This window comes from Mycetomoellerius zeteki, unplaced genomic scaffold, assembly GCF_001594055.1.
Source record: "Mycetomoellerius zeteki isolate Tzet28-1 unplaced genomic scaffold, Tzet1.0 scaffold182, whole genome shotgun sequence".
Classification (NCBI taxonomy): Eukaryota; Metazoa; Arthropoda; class Insecta; order Hymenoptera; family Formicidae; genus Mycetomoellerius; species Mycetomoellerius zeteki.
In genome coordinates this window covers 416,620-434,547 of record NW_017256778.1, presented here as the reverse complement: position 1 = coordinate 434,547, position 17,928 = coordinate 416,620, and the positions used below count along the sequence as shown (strand labels likewise).

At 31.9% G+C, this 17,928-nt stretch overlaps 2 protein-coding genes across 3 annotated transcripts in view; both read right to left on the bottom strand.

The window, feature by feature from the left end:
• The window catches only part of LOC108721758 (membralin), a 66,064-nt gene extending 50,885 nt beyond the window's left edge, over positions 1 to 15,179 (bottom strand). For both annotated transcript variants that reach the window (XM_018446495.1, XM_018446494.1), the window contains exons 1-7: positions 14,809 to 15,179; positions 14,349 to 14,584; positions 13,883 to 14,105; positions 13,462 to 13,591; positions 11,086 to 11,320; positions 10,877 to 10,967; positions 8,414 to 8,471 (exon numbers count right to left, since the gene is read on the bottom strand). In XM_018446495.1, coding sequence (XP_018301997.1) covers positions 8,414 to 8,471; positions 10,877 to 10,967; positions 11,086 to 11,320; positions 13,462 to 13,591; positions 13,883 to 14,105; positions 14,349 to 14,584; positions 14,809 to 15,075 — 1,240 coding nt within the window. In that variant the 5' untranslated portion in view covers positions 15,076 to 15,179. The remainder of the gene's footprint in view (positions 1 to 8,413; positions 8,472 to 10,876; positions 10,968 to 11,085; positions 11,321 to 13,461; positions 13,592 to 13,882; positions 14,106 to 14,348; positions 14,585 to 14,808) is intronic.
• LOC108721760 (cytochrome P450 9e2) lies at positions 3,284 to 5,334 on the bottom strand. Its single transcript, XM_018446497.1, has one exon. The coding sequence runs from the start codon at positions 5,244 to 5,246 to the stop codon at positions 3,696 to 3,698; it is 1,551 nt and encodes a 516-aa protein (XP_018301999.1). The 5' UTR covers positions 5,247 to 5,334; the 3' UTR covers positions 3,284 to 3,695.
• Positions 15,180 to 17,928: the final 2,749 nt, after the last annotated feature.

Sequence of the window (17,928 nt, the reverse complement as noted above, 5' to 3'; positions counted from 1 at the left end):
AACGGCTTGAATTTAATATTTATCAGGCACATCGTGGTGAAGACTTCGCGAGCAGAAGGTTATTACGTAAGTTTAGCAACACTGTGAAGGAATCGTGTCGCGTTCGACGAGTCAACTCAAAGCTTGATACGAATTAATTTCGAAACTTCATCAATCCTGATTTAAATTCTACGAAACTTTCTATCGACGCTTTAAGCACTCCTCGCATACTTAATATTGATTTATTTCTCACGCCCATCTTTCCGATAAATACATATATTAGAAGATACATGTAATCTCATGTGATCGTTCAAAGCATTTATTCATCGTTATTAAACATAGAGATTGATTTAGAAGCGTGACAATTTTATGTTTACAACTTCTTCGAATAATCTGCAACGACATCTTGCAAGACGGAGATTCAAGACTCAAGGATAGATTAAAAATTCATAATCGCATCGTTCCATGCCGCGCCCGCCATGGGTGCAACAAAGCAATTAAAAAGTTAATACCGTCACTCGTCCTAGACAACCCACCGCGAGCCGCGCCTTTTTTATAGGATACACAGCGTTGTACTTTACAAATTTGCGCGACACTCCTGGCGGTTCAATTTAATGAATTTTAGATTTTAACTTATCACCTACTAACTCTCTCTACCCTCCAGTTATTAAAACTTGCCGCAATCCTTCGTCCTGTCCCGCATAATCCCCCTCTCTAACCAGCGCCACGTATATCTTTTACTTACGTTTATTCTTTTTATCTTTTTTATCTTAACCGCTCTATCCGTTTTGCTTCCGCTCTAATTAGACCGAATATGTTATATTAAATACATTATATACAGAAAGCAGTTGTAAAGCTTATGTCTTAAACAGCTTGCAAATTATATTAAGCTTCGATTTACCGATACTAACGATATCGTAATTTATTCAATATTTAATTGAAGAAATTTAACATAGAATTTACATAGAATTATGCATCTTATTTTTTGTGAAGAACAAACACGTGATTTTTTGGCTCAATCACGCTCTACATTAGAAGAAAATAACTTAAGAAAATATCAAACTAAAAAATACAAAATAATGTAAACAATAGTCAGTGAAAATCGAACGAGAAAGGACTATGTCCAGTTTTATAGGGGAATTTGGGATGAACAACTTTGAGACATGCCTAAAATTTTAAGGTATCAAAAGAGAATCAAAAATTCCATAAGTCTAACTTCATAGGAGAGGTTTCCTGAGTGCCACATTTCAATTAGGCAATTAAAACTTTTTGTTTCATACTTTAAGTGTCTCTCCCCTCTTCATCGATTAATACATATCACTTATAACTATTCATTTGGGGTTCAAAAAAGGTTTTAGTTGTCTTCGTCAAGATTGGACATATTCCAGATACTAGATGATTCGAGAAATCGAATAACACCAGTCCAACATGGTACACAATACATGGTTATAATAGCGAACTTTGAACAGCCGTAGCACTCAAGGGACTCATTTTACAAAGTTGTGCATATGGAACTTTTTAATCCTTTTTTGATGCTCTACAAAAATAGACTAGCAAAAATAGACTAGCAAAAATATCGTAAGCATGAATAAAAAATGGAGAATAAACGAAACTTGGTCGGAACACAAATTGTCTGATATGAAACACCCAAAACTCGTAAATGGATGGAGAAGACATGCCGCTCTTCACGCTGTTTTTCTATGTAAATTTGTATTTCAAACGATTAACCTGCGAAAATAACTTTGCTCGATGCCTCTGTTTAAACTTTCAAGTTTCCTTTTCTTTTTTTAAGCTAATTCCGAAACTGGCTATAAAAAATCATCAAGCACGCGCTATTTTATCAAACTTACCGAAAACAGTAATTAAATTAAAATAAAAGCTTCTCGATTCGTCAATAACTAAGTCTTTCAAAAAATCACTTACTTAATAATTATTGTTTCGAAGAATCATATATTATACAAAATATAACTAATCGATTACTTTTAAATGTAACTTAAGTACAAAGTTACAAGTTTTTAATCATTTGTAATCACATTGGAAAATCACTTATACAAAATAAGAAGATACAAGTGTTGAATATTGTCTAAAAAATTAACTACGAATATTAGAAACGCTTAAAAGTTGTTCGAAATTAATTTTCATACAGTAATATTTTCAACACAAAAATATCAACTAATTTAAACATTTTTAGACCGTACTATGTGAGAAACACAATTAATAATAGAAATTCAAAGGCCTATAACGGTCGAAGCTAGATCTTTAACGCTTTTAAATAATTCAATGTGAATTATATATATACTATATATGCACATTGCATATACAACATATTTGTAGTCCTTCAAACTGCGCGCCGAATTGATTTTCCGGACTTATAAACGCAATTAAACTACTGGAATAATATCACGAATTAAATTAAAATTGACAAGCAATTCTTAAATAATTTTGATGCACAATCAGGCATCATATTAGCAAGATGTTAATGTACTGAAAAAATGTAAATACATTTATTGCGAAAAATATTACCTCGGCCGGGAGTCGAAAAAAATATCAAAAATCAGTAAGATCCGCATCAATGCTAATTAATGAAAAATAAGAATAAAGAGGAAAATAAAGTACAACGTATATTTTTTAAAGGATAAATTGCATTTATATATTTGACTTTCAAGATCGAAAACATTGTAGCGACAAGTAATTTTAGTTTATCTGATTTTCATTATCTTATCACTCTTTCATGATAACAATATAACAAAATAACATTATATTTCTATAGCTTCATTAAAAAAAACTCCTATCAACATTAAAGAAGTAACATAATCAATAACAAATACTTATTGCAAATATTTGTGCAGATACTACTGTCTATCTGCGTAGTTTGTACTGACTAGATATAATGGACTATTTCGTTATATTTTTTTATCTTCAATATCTAATCTCAGAGAATGCATCATATCTGATAAGTGATCTCCAAAACATATTAGACACACAAAGTGTCAAAAGTTTTATTTAAACATATTGTAATGAACTTATTTTTATTTATATAATTGATATAATAATAATGACTTTTGATTTTATTAGAACTTTCGAAATCCTATTGATTAAACAAATATTGTTTAAATGTATTATGTAAAAATATTATAAATGCATATAAGGTATGCAATGATATAACGTATTACATAAGCATTTTGCACCAGTGAGTTGCACTAGATATTAATGATATTGTATGTTATATTTATTGCATAAAATGTAACATTGAATTAAATTTACAACAAATTGCAAGAATCGTAATAAAGAAACAATAAGAAAAGAAATTGTCTCAAAAATAAAAAATGCAAAAAACGTTCGCGTGATAAAGATATTCACTCTTGTCGTAGCGTCTGGTATAAAAAATTAATAATATCTCGTCTTTGTCATCTTTACTGGTGTATTTAGCGACAAGTAGAAGTTATATAAGTCATTAAAAACGATTAACACTATCGAGTAGATAGTGTACACTCGAGAGTTTACGCAAGTCACAGTGTTTATCGTAATATTTAATTTTTTGCCTTACAACAAAAATTTGAACCTTGCATGAAAACGTAATAACATATCACAAATAAATCTTATTGTATACTTCAATAATTTGCTAAAGTGCATTCACGCGTTAAATATCTTGAAACTTGAAAGTGCAGTGATACTTTTCCATACATAAATCTATCATAGAATAACGTGCAAGATTTTCACGTTTCTCTCTTCTCCAAGCCAATCCAGAATCCACCAAGACATTGCAACGTAAACTCTTTTTTATCGAATACGATTGGTTCAACGGTTTTTTCTGTAGCCTTCAGAGTAAATTTTAGTAAAAGATGAGCTAACAGAATCTTAGTTTCCATTAAAGCAAATCGATTGCCAATACACTTTCTAGGTCCATGGCCGAATGGTAGATAAGTATACGGTAAAATTTTATCTTTATTCTCATCGCTGAATCTTTCGGGATCAAACTTATCTGGGTTTGGAAAGTACTCTGGATCGTGATGTAAAGCATAAACGGGAAACATCAATATATTGTTAGGTTCAACAATTACATTCTTGCAGCCTGGTTGCGGCGGAGGCAGTTCATATCTCTTAACACAAAGCCTATCGATGAAGATGACTGGTGGATACTTTCTAAGAGTCTCGGAAATTATCATATCCATGTAAGTCATTTTCGACAGCGATTCATAAGAAATCTCATCGCTTCCCTCGGTAAGATGCTGTTGCACCTCTTTGCGCAAACGATCCTGAATATCTTGATTAACCGCCAATTCGTGAGCAGCGAAACACATCAGTGTCGAAGATGTGTCGAAACCAGCAAGGAAAAAAATGAAAGCTTGCGAAACGATGTCATCCAATGTCATTTTGTGTACACTGGTACCTTCCTTGTCTTGAGCCTGCATTAGTAAATGAATCATATCCGGTCTGATGATATCTTGCTCTTTCCGCGCTCTAATGGTTTCTTCCACGATCCTCTTGAAAAACTTGGACGTATCCGATGAAAAGACGGTCAAACCAATTGATTTACAGAATGATGGACACATACGTATAAATATGAACTTGACTATTGCTAGCAATCCAGCAGCAAATTTAGTAGCTTCCACTCCTCTCGTGTAAAATTCGTTGTTTTGATCCTTCATAGAATTCACACTTATGCCAAAGGCTGCCGTGGCGATTACATCATTGGTGTACCGTCTGAAGGCCCCCTTCATTTCAATCGCATGACAGATTTCCGGATGGTCAACCAAATAATTAACGAAGTCGTGAGAGCATTTCGATATCAAATCAAACATAAACTTCATCTTACTAGCGGTGAAAGAAGGGCTTAATGTATTCCTCATTTCTTTCCAACGATCTCCGCGCAAAGAGAAGATATTCTTGCCAAACAACGGTTCTACGCTTTCATCAACAAAACTGCGATGATCCGGAAAATGTTCAAAATCCCTCACCATAACATCTCTAATCAACTCAGGATCGCGCAATAGCACGGTAGGTGTAGCAAAATCCATTATTCCAACATATTTAGCGTTCGGGAAATGATTGTACATATATTTGCAATAACCGGAAAAAGTGATGCGACGCAGCATCAATTTCCAACCCATTATACCAGTCGATAGCGAATCTGGCAGATAAGGCACGCCCTTATTCCTCCAGTAAAAATATATATGATGCAGCACAGTGACAACTTTCAAGATGCCAATAACAATCAAAGTAGTCAATAATAGCACAAAGGGCGACGAAAACAACGACAAATCCATCGTGATGTGACAGTATAACAGACAAATGAGATGCTTCGTCGGACGCGGCGTAGAATGTTATAAATACACATATGTTGCGCGGATCTTATAGTGAATGAAACGAAGACGGGAGGGAGAAATGACTCTTAGTATTATCGCAATGATACAGGTTACATCAGTAACTGCACAAGCCTATATCATGTCTATTTTTACCAAAGTAAATTAACTTTAATCTCGGTTTAACTTACTGTTCATCTATTTCTAGTTCTAAGAATTAGAAAAAGAAGAGTAAATTAAACTATTACAGTTAATCTACGTTGATAAAAATGGACATTAATCGATTAAAATGTGTATGCGATACTTTTCGATATACCATGTGTATGACTCAAAAAAGTCAACCATTTTTATAAATTAATAATTTAATTTTTAAAAAATTTATTTCACGTTTTAAATAAAAATTGACGACGTTTTCGATAGAAAAATAGTTCCTAATGATTAATCATCACTAGTTTAATCATGCGTGTCTTGCAAACTGCACTTGCGTATAATGGATCTTATATCTGACTATTAACAAGCTATTAACAAATAGAAATAACTAATGTAGAGATTAAAAACGAAAGTGTGTGAAATGAAAGTTTCATTCTTTTACAAAAGCTACGTGTTTCGCGGTTTATCTCTGTGTCCAGTAGAGTAACCTATTTCAGTACTCAGTATCAGATTGCCCCTCGCCTTGACGAAATGAACTGCAATATACACGAAACGTTGGCATTTTAATAATGGATTTGGACATACAGATAATCCGCGAAAAGCGTAGTTTAGGTTTAGGTATAGAAAGTTCCTGTAGAAACTCAAAAGTTTCATTCTCTACATCGTCAATTGTTCAAAGAAAAGAAGTGTACGAAAGCCATAAAATTCTTTCTGTGAATTTTGCAGAAGAGATTTGGTCGTAGTTTGCTTAATCAACATACACTTACATACAAAATACTTGTGTATATAAGCATCAGTTAAACTTTATAGTATCTTATTAAATTAATGTATTCATAATAACGCGTCAATTTCGGGTTTAGAATTGTATCAATTTTAAGTAGCTAATTCCATTATAAAATAAAAAACGTTGTTTAATTAGCTGAAAAAAATAAACTCACAAAATATGCTAACTAAACAAATTATCGATAAAACTTTAATCTTTATCTGCATATTATTCATGAACATGGGCGTATTCTTTTTTTATCAATTTAGAAAGGTTTTTATCAATTTTGTTATCATATAAACAGCAATGTTTGCGTTAATTAACTGCTTTTTTAAATTTTAAAGCTCTTTTAGAACTTAAAATATCTCTTTTTCTCGTTCCTGATTTTGAATGGGAAAAATATTAGTGTGTTTTATAAACAATAAGAATTTTACTGGACCGAACATTTGAAAATTCAACAATAAGAAATAGAAGTAATGGCTGTAACGGTTAAAGCTAGATCTTTAATGTTTAAATAATTCAATCCGAATTACTATATAGGGTGACTTAGAATCGTTGAACCAGCTTTTTACCCTATGAGAAAATTATCGACTGCACAACTAATTATCGACTTAGCGATATAGATCGGATGCGTGGATATGCATCGTATGAATTGCTGATCTGAGCGCGAAAAAGTATTTAATGCAAATCGGTGGAAAAAGAAGAAAATAGATTATAATATATTTAATTGGAAATAGAAAATTATACAAGTCTACAGTGACGTTTTGTTTTATACAAATAATATTAAATCTTCTTAACTCTTCTCCAACCATGGCATTTTTAAGTACTATTTCCATGTGGGATATCCGCGGGATCGCTTTGTCAATGGGACAATTTGGGATATCCTCAGGATAAAGTGTACTGTGTGGGATCTTTATTTTTGAACACTATCGAAATAGTATTTAGAAATACCGTGGCTGGAGAAGAGTTAAAGACTTTTAAAAGAAGAATTAAATACTTTTTCGCGCTCGGATCAGCAATTCATACGATGCATATCCACGCATCCGATCTATACCGCTAAGTCGATAATTAGATGTGTAGTCGATAATTTTCTCATAGGGTAAAAACTGGTTTAACGACTCTGATTCATCTTCTATATACTATATATGCAAGTACATATATAGTATATATAGTAATTCAGATTGAATTATTTAAGCATTAAAGATCTAGCTTTGACCATTACGGCCATTACTTCTATTTCTTATTATTTTATAAATTATAACTTTTATTTTTTTAAATAATAAAAATTATATAAGCTCTAATGAAAAAATAAAATATTATATTATATCTAAATCAAATAAAAATAAAATCTTTTGAGAGCCAAAGCTAGATATTGTTGCAATATAATTTATTGTGTATAACAATTAATTAAACGTTTCGGCCCGTGGTTAGAGTCCTCTTTAGCAATTACATTAACATCATAATCATAAATATATACAAAATTGATTAGACAATTTTTTTTTCTTAAAGGAAATATAGGCGAAATACAGTTATATATTAAAAACGAAATGTGCAGTTCTTTAATATTGCTACTGTTATTATTATTATGTACAAAATATTAATTATTTTTTTGTCCAAAAAATTTTTTTTTAATTTAGAAAAGAATATAGAAAAAGGCCTCTTATAAAAAAACATTGCTACTCTATTAAAAATGTGACGTGATTAAGCTTAAGTTAAGTAACAAATAAAGAGAGGAATGATACGTAAATGAGATAAAGAAAATCGTTCGATACAATTCGATAAAATTAAAAAATTATGAGACGATTTTTTTACCAAAACAATTCGACATATTTTTACAATAATATCTCGATGAATCGACATAAGAGACATGCTATTTAGACGATTTCTTGTCATTATATTGCGCAAATAATTTTTTTAATTGCCTTTCAGAGGAGATTTCGAAATTAAACTTGCTAAACCCCTTCTGAATATGCCCATGCTTATAAAATATAATAAATGTGCTGATTAAACAAATCATTAATAGAACTTTGATCTTTATCTGAATATTATTTATGAAGTACAACTTCCCTCCCAAAATCCATTAATCAAATTGTCAAATCGAAATAATCAATTTGTTTTGTTTGTCTTGTACTATTTTTTTCTTTCATGGCAAAAATAACTACAAAAATATATATTTCACTTTATTAAATATTAAAATGTCTAAAATTGTATCACTCACCGATAAAGACAAAGATCTGATGATGCGAGTAGCGCAGTAACATCGAGATCGACACCGTCTGAAACAATAAAGAGCAAAAAGTTTGTATCAAATATTTTCGAAAATATAGTTACGCAATTAGCACAGACTCGATCGACATTGTTTAAAAATGTCGATTAGCATTATGAATTACGGATATTCTGAAATTTTGCCCGAGTAACTTTGACAAAGTTACGGCATCACGTAAATTGCAAACTGGTCGCTCGTAGTCGGTTAGCGGGTTGAGCGAATGTTGAAATTGAATTGCGATCGGTTCAGATTGAACTAGCACCTGACACCCTCGAAGATAATCCGTTATTTGCAACAGGCAGCCTTAGTAACGGGGTCGTTCGATTCCACCTTGTACGAATGCGCAGGTGTTATTAAAAAAAAAGGAATAAAAAAAGAATAAAAGAAAAAGGGAGCTAATAGAGAAACTGTTTCTGATTACTATTTCCAAAAGAATCATACTGACGTAGTTTAGCAATTATTTTCTCATTCAGACAAAATATTTTGTTATTAATATTATACCTATACCAATATAGATGTACTAGTGGAATGTATTATATGTAAGTATGTAAATGCACATAAAGAGAATCTGTTTTTATGCAAATCAAATTTTTAATTTTTAAAATAAAAATGTAATTTGGAATACGTATAATTATATCTTTCTGTCATATTCGATTTGATGTAAATTAGATATTTTTCGTATAACTTTCTATCAAGTTTCTCCCTTTTCTCGTTAAATCTCTCGATTCTCCTAAATTTATCAAATCCTCTTTCGTTTTTTTTATATCGTAACTAATAGACATCTCTTATGGCAAATCTGACTATTCGATGGTATCTATCGCAGTACCAGCCAATCGAATTCGATATAAGAGATGTGAACCCCGGAGGGTAAAGCGCGAATGCGAGCGACAAATGCACAAACACAAAGGCAAACAAGGAGAAAGATAAAGTAAGAGGGAATAGTATTTCATACTGTATCACATTGTAACAGAGCGCTGGACGTCGCGTGCACATGACAGAGGAGATACACGATGATACATGCACGACGACAGTCGTGTGCACGTGACTCGACGGCGAGCCAGCGGGGGTGGCTCAGGGTGAACCCTCCAGGCAGCCGGGACTCGAATTCACGTGTCGCGGCACGAGCGCTCAACCCTTTAACCGATATCGACGCTGCATTCGCTCCACATTGCAAAGCGAACCACATTGTTCGATCTAAAGAACAAAATATCTCACCGCTGAGCGGCAATTCGAGTCACGAGTTGTAATGCGGAGACGAACACGCGAATCCTATAATCCTCCGTCCGATATCAGTGAGAAACTCTCGCAATGACATTTCGCAAGACATTCGATTCTCACAATTAATTAATATGATAAAAAAAACAAACAAGATAAATCCTATAAGAATATTTCATAAATATCACTCTGGAATCTATGTTTGATAGGCAGAGAAAAAAAGAAAATAAAGAAAACAAGAATTCGCGATTGATAAAGGTCGTAAAGAGTAATGATTTTAATTATTATTGTTACTACACGCGCGAAATACACACATTACTATCAAAAGCATCGTGTCATCATTAAGAGTTTCACCGGTGATCTCGACCACGGTATGCCGCAATCTATTCCACCACAATTTGATACAAAATTACCGACATGGGGCTACTACGACGAATACGATGCCTCTAATAACCTTGATTTATACCCCACGGTTCAACTCCAAAGGGATTGCGCGTGGATGAGGACACTGGGGATAGGAAAGCTATGCGCAGACATGTTACTTTAGTGGATGGTTAGCTTGGATTGATTGCCATATCATTTTACACGTGTTAGGCTATCGTATAGGTGAATGTAAAATCGTTTCTCTGATGACGAGGAATTTATTATCGCCAAAAAAAGGATACGAGCAAATTCGCAATCTTGCAATTCGATGGCACAATAGTTTTATCTTTTCGTATTTTATACTGTATACCTTGAGATATATATAGTCGTTAATTTTATACGAAAAGATAAAAGAACATTTATTGTATTATATTAAATTAAAAAACTTAAATTTATGCTAACAAACATAAACGGTAAATAGAATAACTTTTATTTGCAAATTAATAACTTTGTAACTTATGCATTTGTATGTACATATATTTGTATGTATGTCCATATATGTATATATATGTATACATTATATAGGTATATAATCTGTATTGTATATGCATATATATACATAATGTAGCCCATCTAATGATAAATTGAACTCGAAAAAAAAATAAATGAGAAAAATTAGGATTACAAATTCTAAATAACCATTTACTATAGATTGGACAATTTCTTGCATTTTGTTCAAATATAATCTTATATAAATATGTATAAATATATGTCAAATTCTATGAAGATACATACAATCGATCGATAAGCCAACCACAAAATTCATAAAATACTTACAAATACGAGCATAACGAAAAATGCAGCTAGGTATGATGTTCGTGCCATCCACATGCTGACAAATCGATAATGTTCTCCCGTCACCACGTTCCTATCAAAGCAAAGTTTAAAAAAATTATTTTTCATCTCAATCTCTGCAAACTTCTAATATGTTTTAATGCATCTTTATCATTAAATAACCATCGTTGTATTCAACGTGAAAGTCATACCGTAAAAATCCTTTGTTGTCTTCATGTTCTGCTAGTGTTTTGATACTTGCCATCAACAAATCGTCATATCCCAAAAATTCATCTAATATTAACCGCGAAAATGCATCACCAAAACATTTGTCGTTTAATGGATCTAAAGTGACAATTTTGACTGGAATGTTTAGTCTTTGTCGAGCTGCTGGTGATAATCGTAAGAAACCATATTCCAATGAATATTCTACAATATATCCATCTTCTAGAAATATAACAAAAAACTGCATTAGTAAAAAAATTGACTTTTTATTTTATATATATATATATATACAGGGTGTTTCAGGAATATTTGGCCAAATTTTAAGAGCATATTTCACTCGTTGTAAGGATAAAAAAAAGTCATATTAGTCGCCATTTTGTATGATTATCAAAAAATTATTAGTTTACGAGTTATTTAATATTTTATGTAAATATGTGCCAGAATAAGATATAAAATATCGTAAACTATTGATTTCTCGGTACTATTATCTTAATACTTTTATATGAAGGATAATTAGGGGAATTATATTATGTAAAAAAATTATATAATTCCATTTAAAAAAATGAAGTTGACCTTCAAAAAAAATCTCCTAACTTGGGAAAAAATTATTATCGCCATATAATAGCCTCCTTCATATCGTGCAATTTTGGTTGTACAAATTTTTCTCTAGACTTTATATATTCGAAAATATTTCAGGTGCTAATAGTTATTGGGACATCCTTATATACAGGGTGTCTCAAAAAAATGGATCGAAACACAATGGGGACGTAGATTGGATCAAGGGGAACAAAACAGTTTTGTACCATTTTGCAGTTGACGCAATATTTAACGAGATATTAACGTTTAAAGATAGGCGAATACAAGCGTTCGACCAGCCTACTGCTCAAGCGCTATCCTTCTCCTTGTCAACTGCAAAATGGTACAAAACTGTTTTGTTCCCCTTGATCCAATCTACGTCCCCATTGTGTTTCGATCCGTTTTTTTGAGACACCCTGTATATACATATATATAGTTATATATATATATTATATTTATATTAAAAAACATTTTTATATTAAAACAATGCTACTTAAAAGACAAATATGTATCTACGTAGTGCGTGTGTACACTTAGGACGGAATCCATAGACATTGCTCAAGATTCGACATTGTCTTAAGCTGATGTATGAACCAATCAGAGAGCTGTATTAGCTCTTAAGACATTGCTTGAGATTAAGAACGAACTATGGATTCCGGCCATAAACTTATAAGGAAATATTACTTTTTGTTCCACTCGGATTTTAATCAAACTTGGCACCAATGTTTATGTTTCCACCAAAGATGGAAACATGTAAAACATTTCGTTGGAAAACCTATGGATTAAAGAGCGCAGAAGTTTTTGCATGAAAAATAATGAGAATAACACAAACGCACAAAATGTGACTTTGTGTAACATTCTATTATTAAAAAGAGGTAATAATTAAGTATAAATATGAAGATTGACTATTGAATGATCAAAACAAAATACATATGTGCAATAAGCGCACCGGAAAAAACTAATAATATTGGTACAATTTTCAATATTACAAGTATCTAATTTGAATATGAAACAATATTTTAGTGATGTTATATAATGATCTTAGACATTAGATTTTTATGCAGATATTCGTACAGACATGTACAAAATATGCAAATTTGCACAAATATGCAAATATGCATAATATATACAAATAAATATGCATTTTTAGAATGCCTTTTCAATAAGACAAATTTCTATTTTAATGTTATTTTCCAATCTGCTTTTTAAAGATATAATTGCATAAGAATCCGATGTCTAAATGATCTAAATGAGAAGATGTAAAGCAGCTTTTTCAAAATTAGGCTTTCTATCTTCTCATTTAGATCATTATATAACACTAGAATGTTGTTTCACATTCGAATTAGATACTTGTAATATTGAAAATTGTACCAATATTAGTTTTTTCCGCTGTGCTTATTGTACATATGTATTCTATTTTAATCATTCAACAGTAAATCTTCATATTTGTACTTAATTGGTACCTTTTTTTAATAATAAAATGTTACACAAAGTCACATTTTGTGCGTTTGTGTTATTCTCATTATTTTTCATGCAAAAACTTCCGCACTCTGTATCTCTTTAATCCGTGGGATTTCCAACGAAATGTTTTACATATTTCCATCTTTAGTGGAAACATAAACATTGGTGCCAAGTTTGATTAAAGTCCGAATGAGACAAAAAGTAAAGTTTCCTTGTTGTATAAACATTAACTATATTTCAGTATAGTTGTAATTATAAATAATATTTATTTCATTTTATTTGTTTTATAAATAATATATTTTATCCATTATTTGTTAATTATTTACCTATTCTAGCAGTTTTATCAATATCCGATGAACGATCCTTTAACTGCATAACATTATCTTCATTTAAATGATCAGGCACTTCTGTAGAGTTACCTTCCACATTTGCAAAAGACGACTTTTCTCCAGATGTCTAAAATAAGTACAAATATTTTATATATATATATATATATGTCTATACACATATTGTCTTTTCTACATGCAACATGTTTTTCGTGTATACTTTCACTTTATAAAGAATAAATATTGATAAAGAATAAATAGCGATAAAGAATAGTAATAAAATAATTATGTACAAATCATTCTTTTTTTTTTTAATTACAAGACATAATATTTAAAAATTGTTAATGTTTATAAATTTTAAAATGCTTATTAAAGTATCAAGTGTTGTTATCAATATCTTTAAATCAAAAGATATACATACTATTTTTTTAGCTATATTTAAACCATTCCAAAGCTTTGTTGATAATGATGGGCTTATTGTTTTATTTGTCGTGCTTAGGTCAGGATTCTGCGTTTCTCCAGAAATTGTAGCACTTGTTATCACATCCTGCTCACGTAGTGTCAAATTCTCATGATTCTCTTCAGCAGAGACATTTATAATATCTCGTTCTTCATCAACAGCAGATGGTTCAATATTTATAAAACTGATATAACAAATAAATAAAAATATATATTTTGCTTTCTATGCTTAAAATTAATAAAGCATTAATGTAATTTTACATTTTGTAAACAATATTAAGAATCTTTATTTTAGACCACGTATGTGAGAACACAATCAATACTAGAAATTAAAATGCCTATAATGGTCGAAGCTGGATCTTTAATGCTCAAATAATTCAATCTTGAATTACTATTTATATTTTGTAAATATTTATATTTTAACTCACCCATCTCCAGTTAATATTCCTAAAGCATTAGTTAAATCATCAACTTTTTCTTGTCTCAATTTTTCTTCTTTGGCATAACTTTTCTCTATACTATAATCTTCACCACCATTTCTAAGAATTTCCACTCTTAGTATACCATCTCGTGGCCATTCATCTCTTATATGTTCTAAACAATTAGTTGGTGCACGTGAAAATACTATATGAATATAAGCCAATACAAAAAATGCCAATATAGCCTGTGAACAAGAGATTCTTTACATCTTTATATATATATATATATATAATTTATTTTATTACTTCTTTTTTTGTTTATTTAAAACTTTGATATATAAGTTTAGTTTTTAATTTTTAGCTTTTCAGTTGTTTTTTCGTTTTTTATTTATATAAATCATTTACTTGTATTAGTATCTTATTATTTGTAAATAACTTGTATGTTGAATAATAAACATCTTGTGCATACCTTTAAAAGGACTATAAATTCTATAAATCTCCTGACAGGCCTTGGAAATGTTCGTGCATAGGCTAGAGCCGCCTTGATAAATAATGCATGAAATAATCTATCCCGTACATTAATCAGTGGGTTTTGATTATTGTTATTTCTAGCTATATTCATGTTATTATTATTTAAAACTGGTCCTATAACACCAGCAAGACTGTGAAGATTATGTGCTACCGCACCGTTTTGATTATTAGGCACTGCAATAGCAGCACCCTCTCCTTGAGACATTTTTAAATATTACATAAGTAGCGCCCACAAATACGAGAATTCATATAATTATTTACATAAAAATCACCATATTTAAACATATGTAATTTGTCACTTCCAATTAATGTACATAAGCATTGTAGCAAGTCCTGAAACATAAATAAAAGATTTTTAATTAACAATTAGTAAAATAAATTCATTAATATATATATACAAAAATTAAAATGTAAAATTTGGAAGAATGAAGATATAAATTCATTCTCAGTACAAATAACTTGTAAAATATATTACATTTACAGTGCATAACCTATTTATTTTGCATCAACATTTAAATGTAGACATTAAATGTAGACATGATAAAAAAACTTGAGATAGCGTTTTTTTTTTAGAAATATGCCAATAACAAGACATTTGCAGTCTTACACTGAATACAATGAATCGCGAGTCGCGCACAAAAACGCATATGCAAAACAGTGACAATGACTGCTGTTTATTATGTTTGTTTATTACGTAATTTCTTGGCCGAAAAAAAGAAAATCTGCCAATTATCCAAACTGTATAACAATCGTATCAATTCCTTCCGTAAGACACAGCAGATATATTCCATAAAGAAAGATAATACATCGGCATATGAGATTTGACGTCAACGTCGCCAAATTTTCAGCTGTTTTCGAAAACGAATCTGGTACGTCATACCTCGTGACAGGACCGTGAGAAATACGCCAAAGCTGTAATTTCGATGACACCGTCGCGTCTTCCAATAGTGTAAATCAAGTCGTCGTGCGAAAGTTACGTTTTACTTAGTAAATACGACGATATTCACGAAATTGTCATTTCATCGTCGAGTATGTTTTGACGTACAGTATGCACCCGTGTGCACTGTAGATCGTATTCCACAAGGCACAATCGGCAGCAACTTGTCCATACGCGTACGGCGCAGGTTCACCAATCGCGAAATTGAGCCCGGATTCTCAGGGTGAAATCACACGGTGCGGAAAAAGATTGCGGAATAGAGAATGCGTCATTGGGCGCATTCAGCGGACTCAACAGTTGAGTGAGCGCTCGCTGTTATTGGTGTATTCTTTTAGATCATCCAATCAGAATTTTAGATCTAGAAGAATACGTCAATAGCAGCGAACGCTCGCTCAACTGTTGAGTCCGCTGAATGCAGCCATTGAAGCAACCAATCAGCGCTATTCGGAATTGGTTGCTTCAATGACGATTCGTATGTGTACGTGACCGGACAAAACCTCCGGTTGGAAAAATTATTATTTTCAATCGCTTGTATTTCGTACGAAGAGTTTTGAAGTGCAAATAAAAAAGTTTCTGAGTCTTTCTATTAATTACAATTAATCATTTTTTGGACCATATACTTGACCGAAATAATTAATCGGATCTAAATTCAACAAAGTTTATACATGGAATCGTTTGTATTTCGTATGAAGAGTTATGAAGTACCATTAAAAACATTTGTGAGCCATCCAAATATTTTTAATTAAATATTACTATATTATGTATTTGACCGAAATATAGATACAGGCGTTACGGTCACGGAAATTCCGTTAAACGCGATAGATATACCTATCGCGTCTAAAGCCGGAATCAGACTATCCATTGAAAATTGAGATTAGTGATTAAAGATTGAAATTTGATCAATGAGGACAAAGGAATTTTAGCTCCTATTGTTTTGATTGGTCAAATTTCAATCTTTGAATCTTCAATCTCAATCTTCAATGCGTAGTCTGATTCCGGCCTAATGACTTCTGCACACAGAACGCGACAACGCTTGCTGCGCGGTGGAAGTGGCGCGATAGCCAATCAACGCCTCGCTTGCTCGGAAGTAATAAATATATAATTTCCACCGCGCGACAAAAGTTGAACTCATGGTTTCTACACATTGGACGCGGAAAAGGCTTACCGCGCGGCAAAATGCGACGCGGTAAGTCCGAATCTACAATAGGTGTTTTAAGCCTTAAGTCGTAAGAAACTGACCAATTACAGTCGAATCCGAGGTGAATAATCGATTGTGATTCGTCCATTTCTTATGACTTAAGGCTTAAAACCCTATTGTAGATCTGGGATTAGACGCGATAACCTAACCTATCACACATTAGGTGCATTTAAAATAATACTTGATTTTTCTTTAAAGTTGTGATTTCAGTGTTATCGTCGAGTTTGATTATCGACAGAGATGATAACTACAGAGAAAAAAATTGTAATTTTTCGGCAATATATAGGATATTATAGCTTTACAAGTATACATATTTATTTATGGAGCATTTATGTAATAAAAAATCATGAACTAATCGTAACATCGATGTTATAACTTCGGCGTAAATCGATTCGTGTAAACGTAGTCCCTAGTCCGGTCTTACCCCGGATCTACAATAGAGTTTTAAGCCTTAAGCCATAAGAAATGAACGAATCATAGTCGATTATTCCCCTCGAATTCGACTGTAATTGGTTAAATTCTTACAACTTAAGGCTTGAAACACCTATTGTAGATTCGGACTTAAGCGGGGAGCACAGATTCTTGCATAACGCATAACACGTAATGCATAAGAAAATGTACCAATCAAAGCCCTCCGTTTCCTTCCTTTCCATGAAATAAAGAATTCTGATTGATTGAATTTCTTATGCATTACATGTTATGCGTTATGCAAAAGTCTGTGCTCCCCGCTTTAACCTGAATGCACCCACTCATGCATTCTTTCAGATCTAAAATGCTGATTGGATCTAAAAGAATACACCAATAATAGCGAACGCTCACTCAACTGTTGAGTCCGCTGAACACAGCCAAGAGGTCTGTTCTTCTTGGTCGAACTTTTGCACCAGTTCATCTTCCTTCCCCTTCTTTCCTCCTGGAGAGAAAAG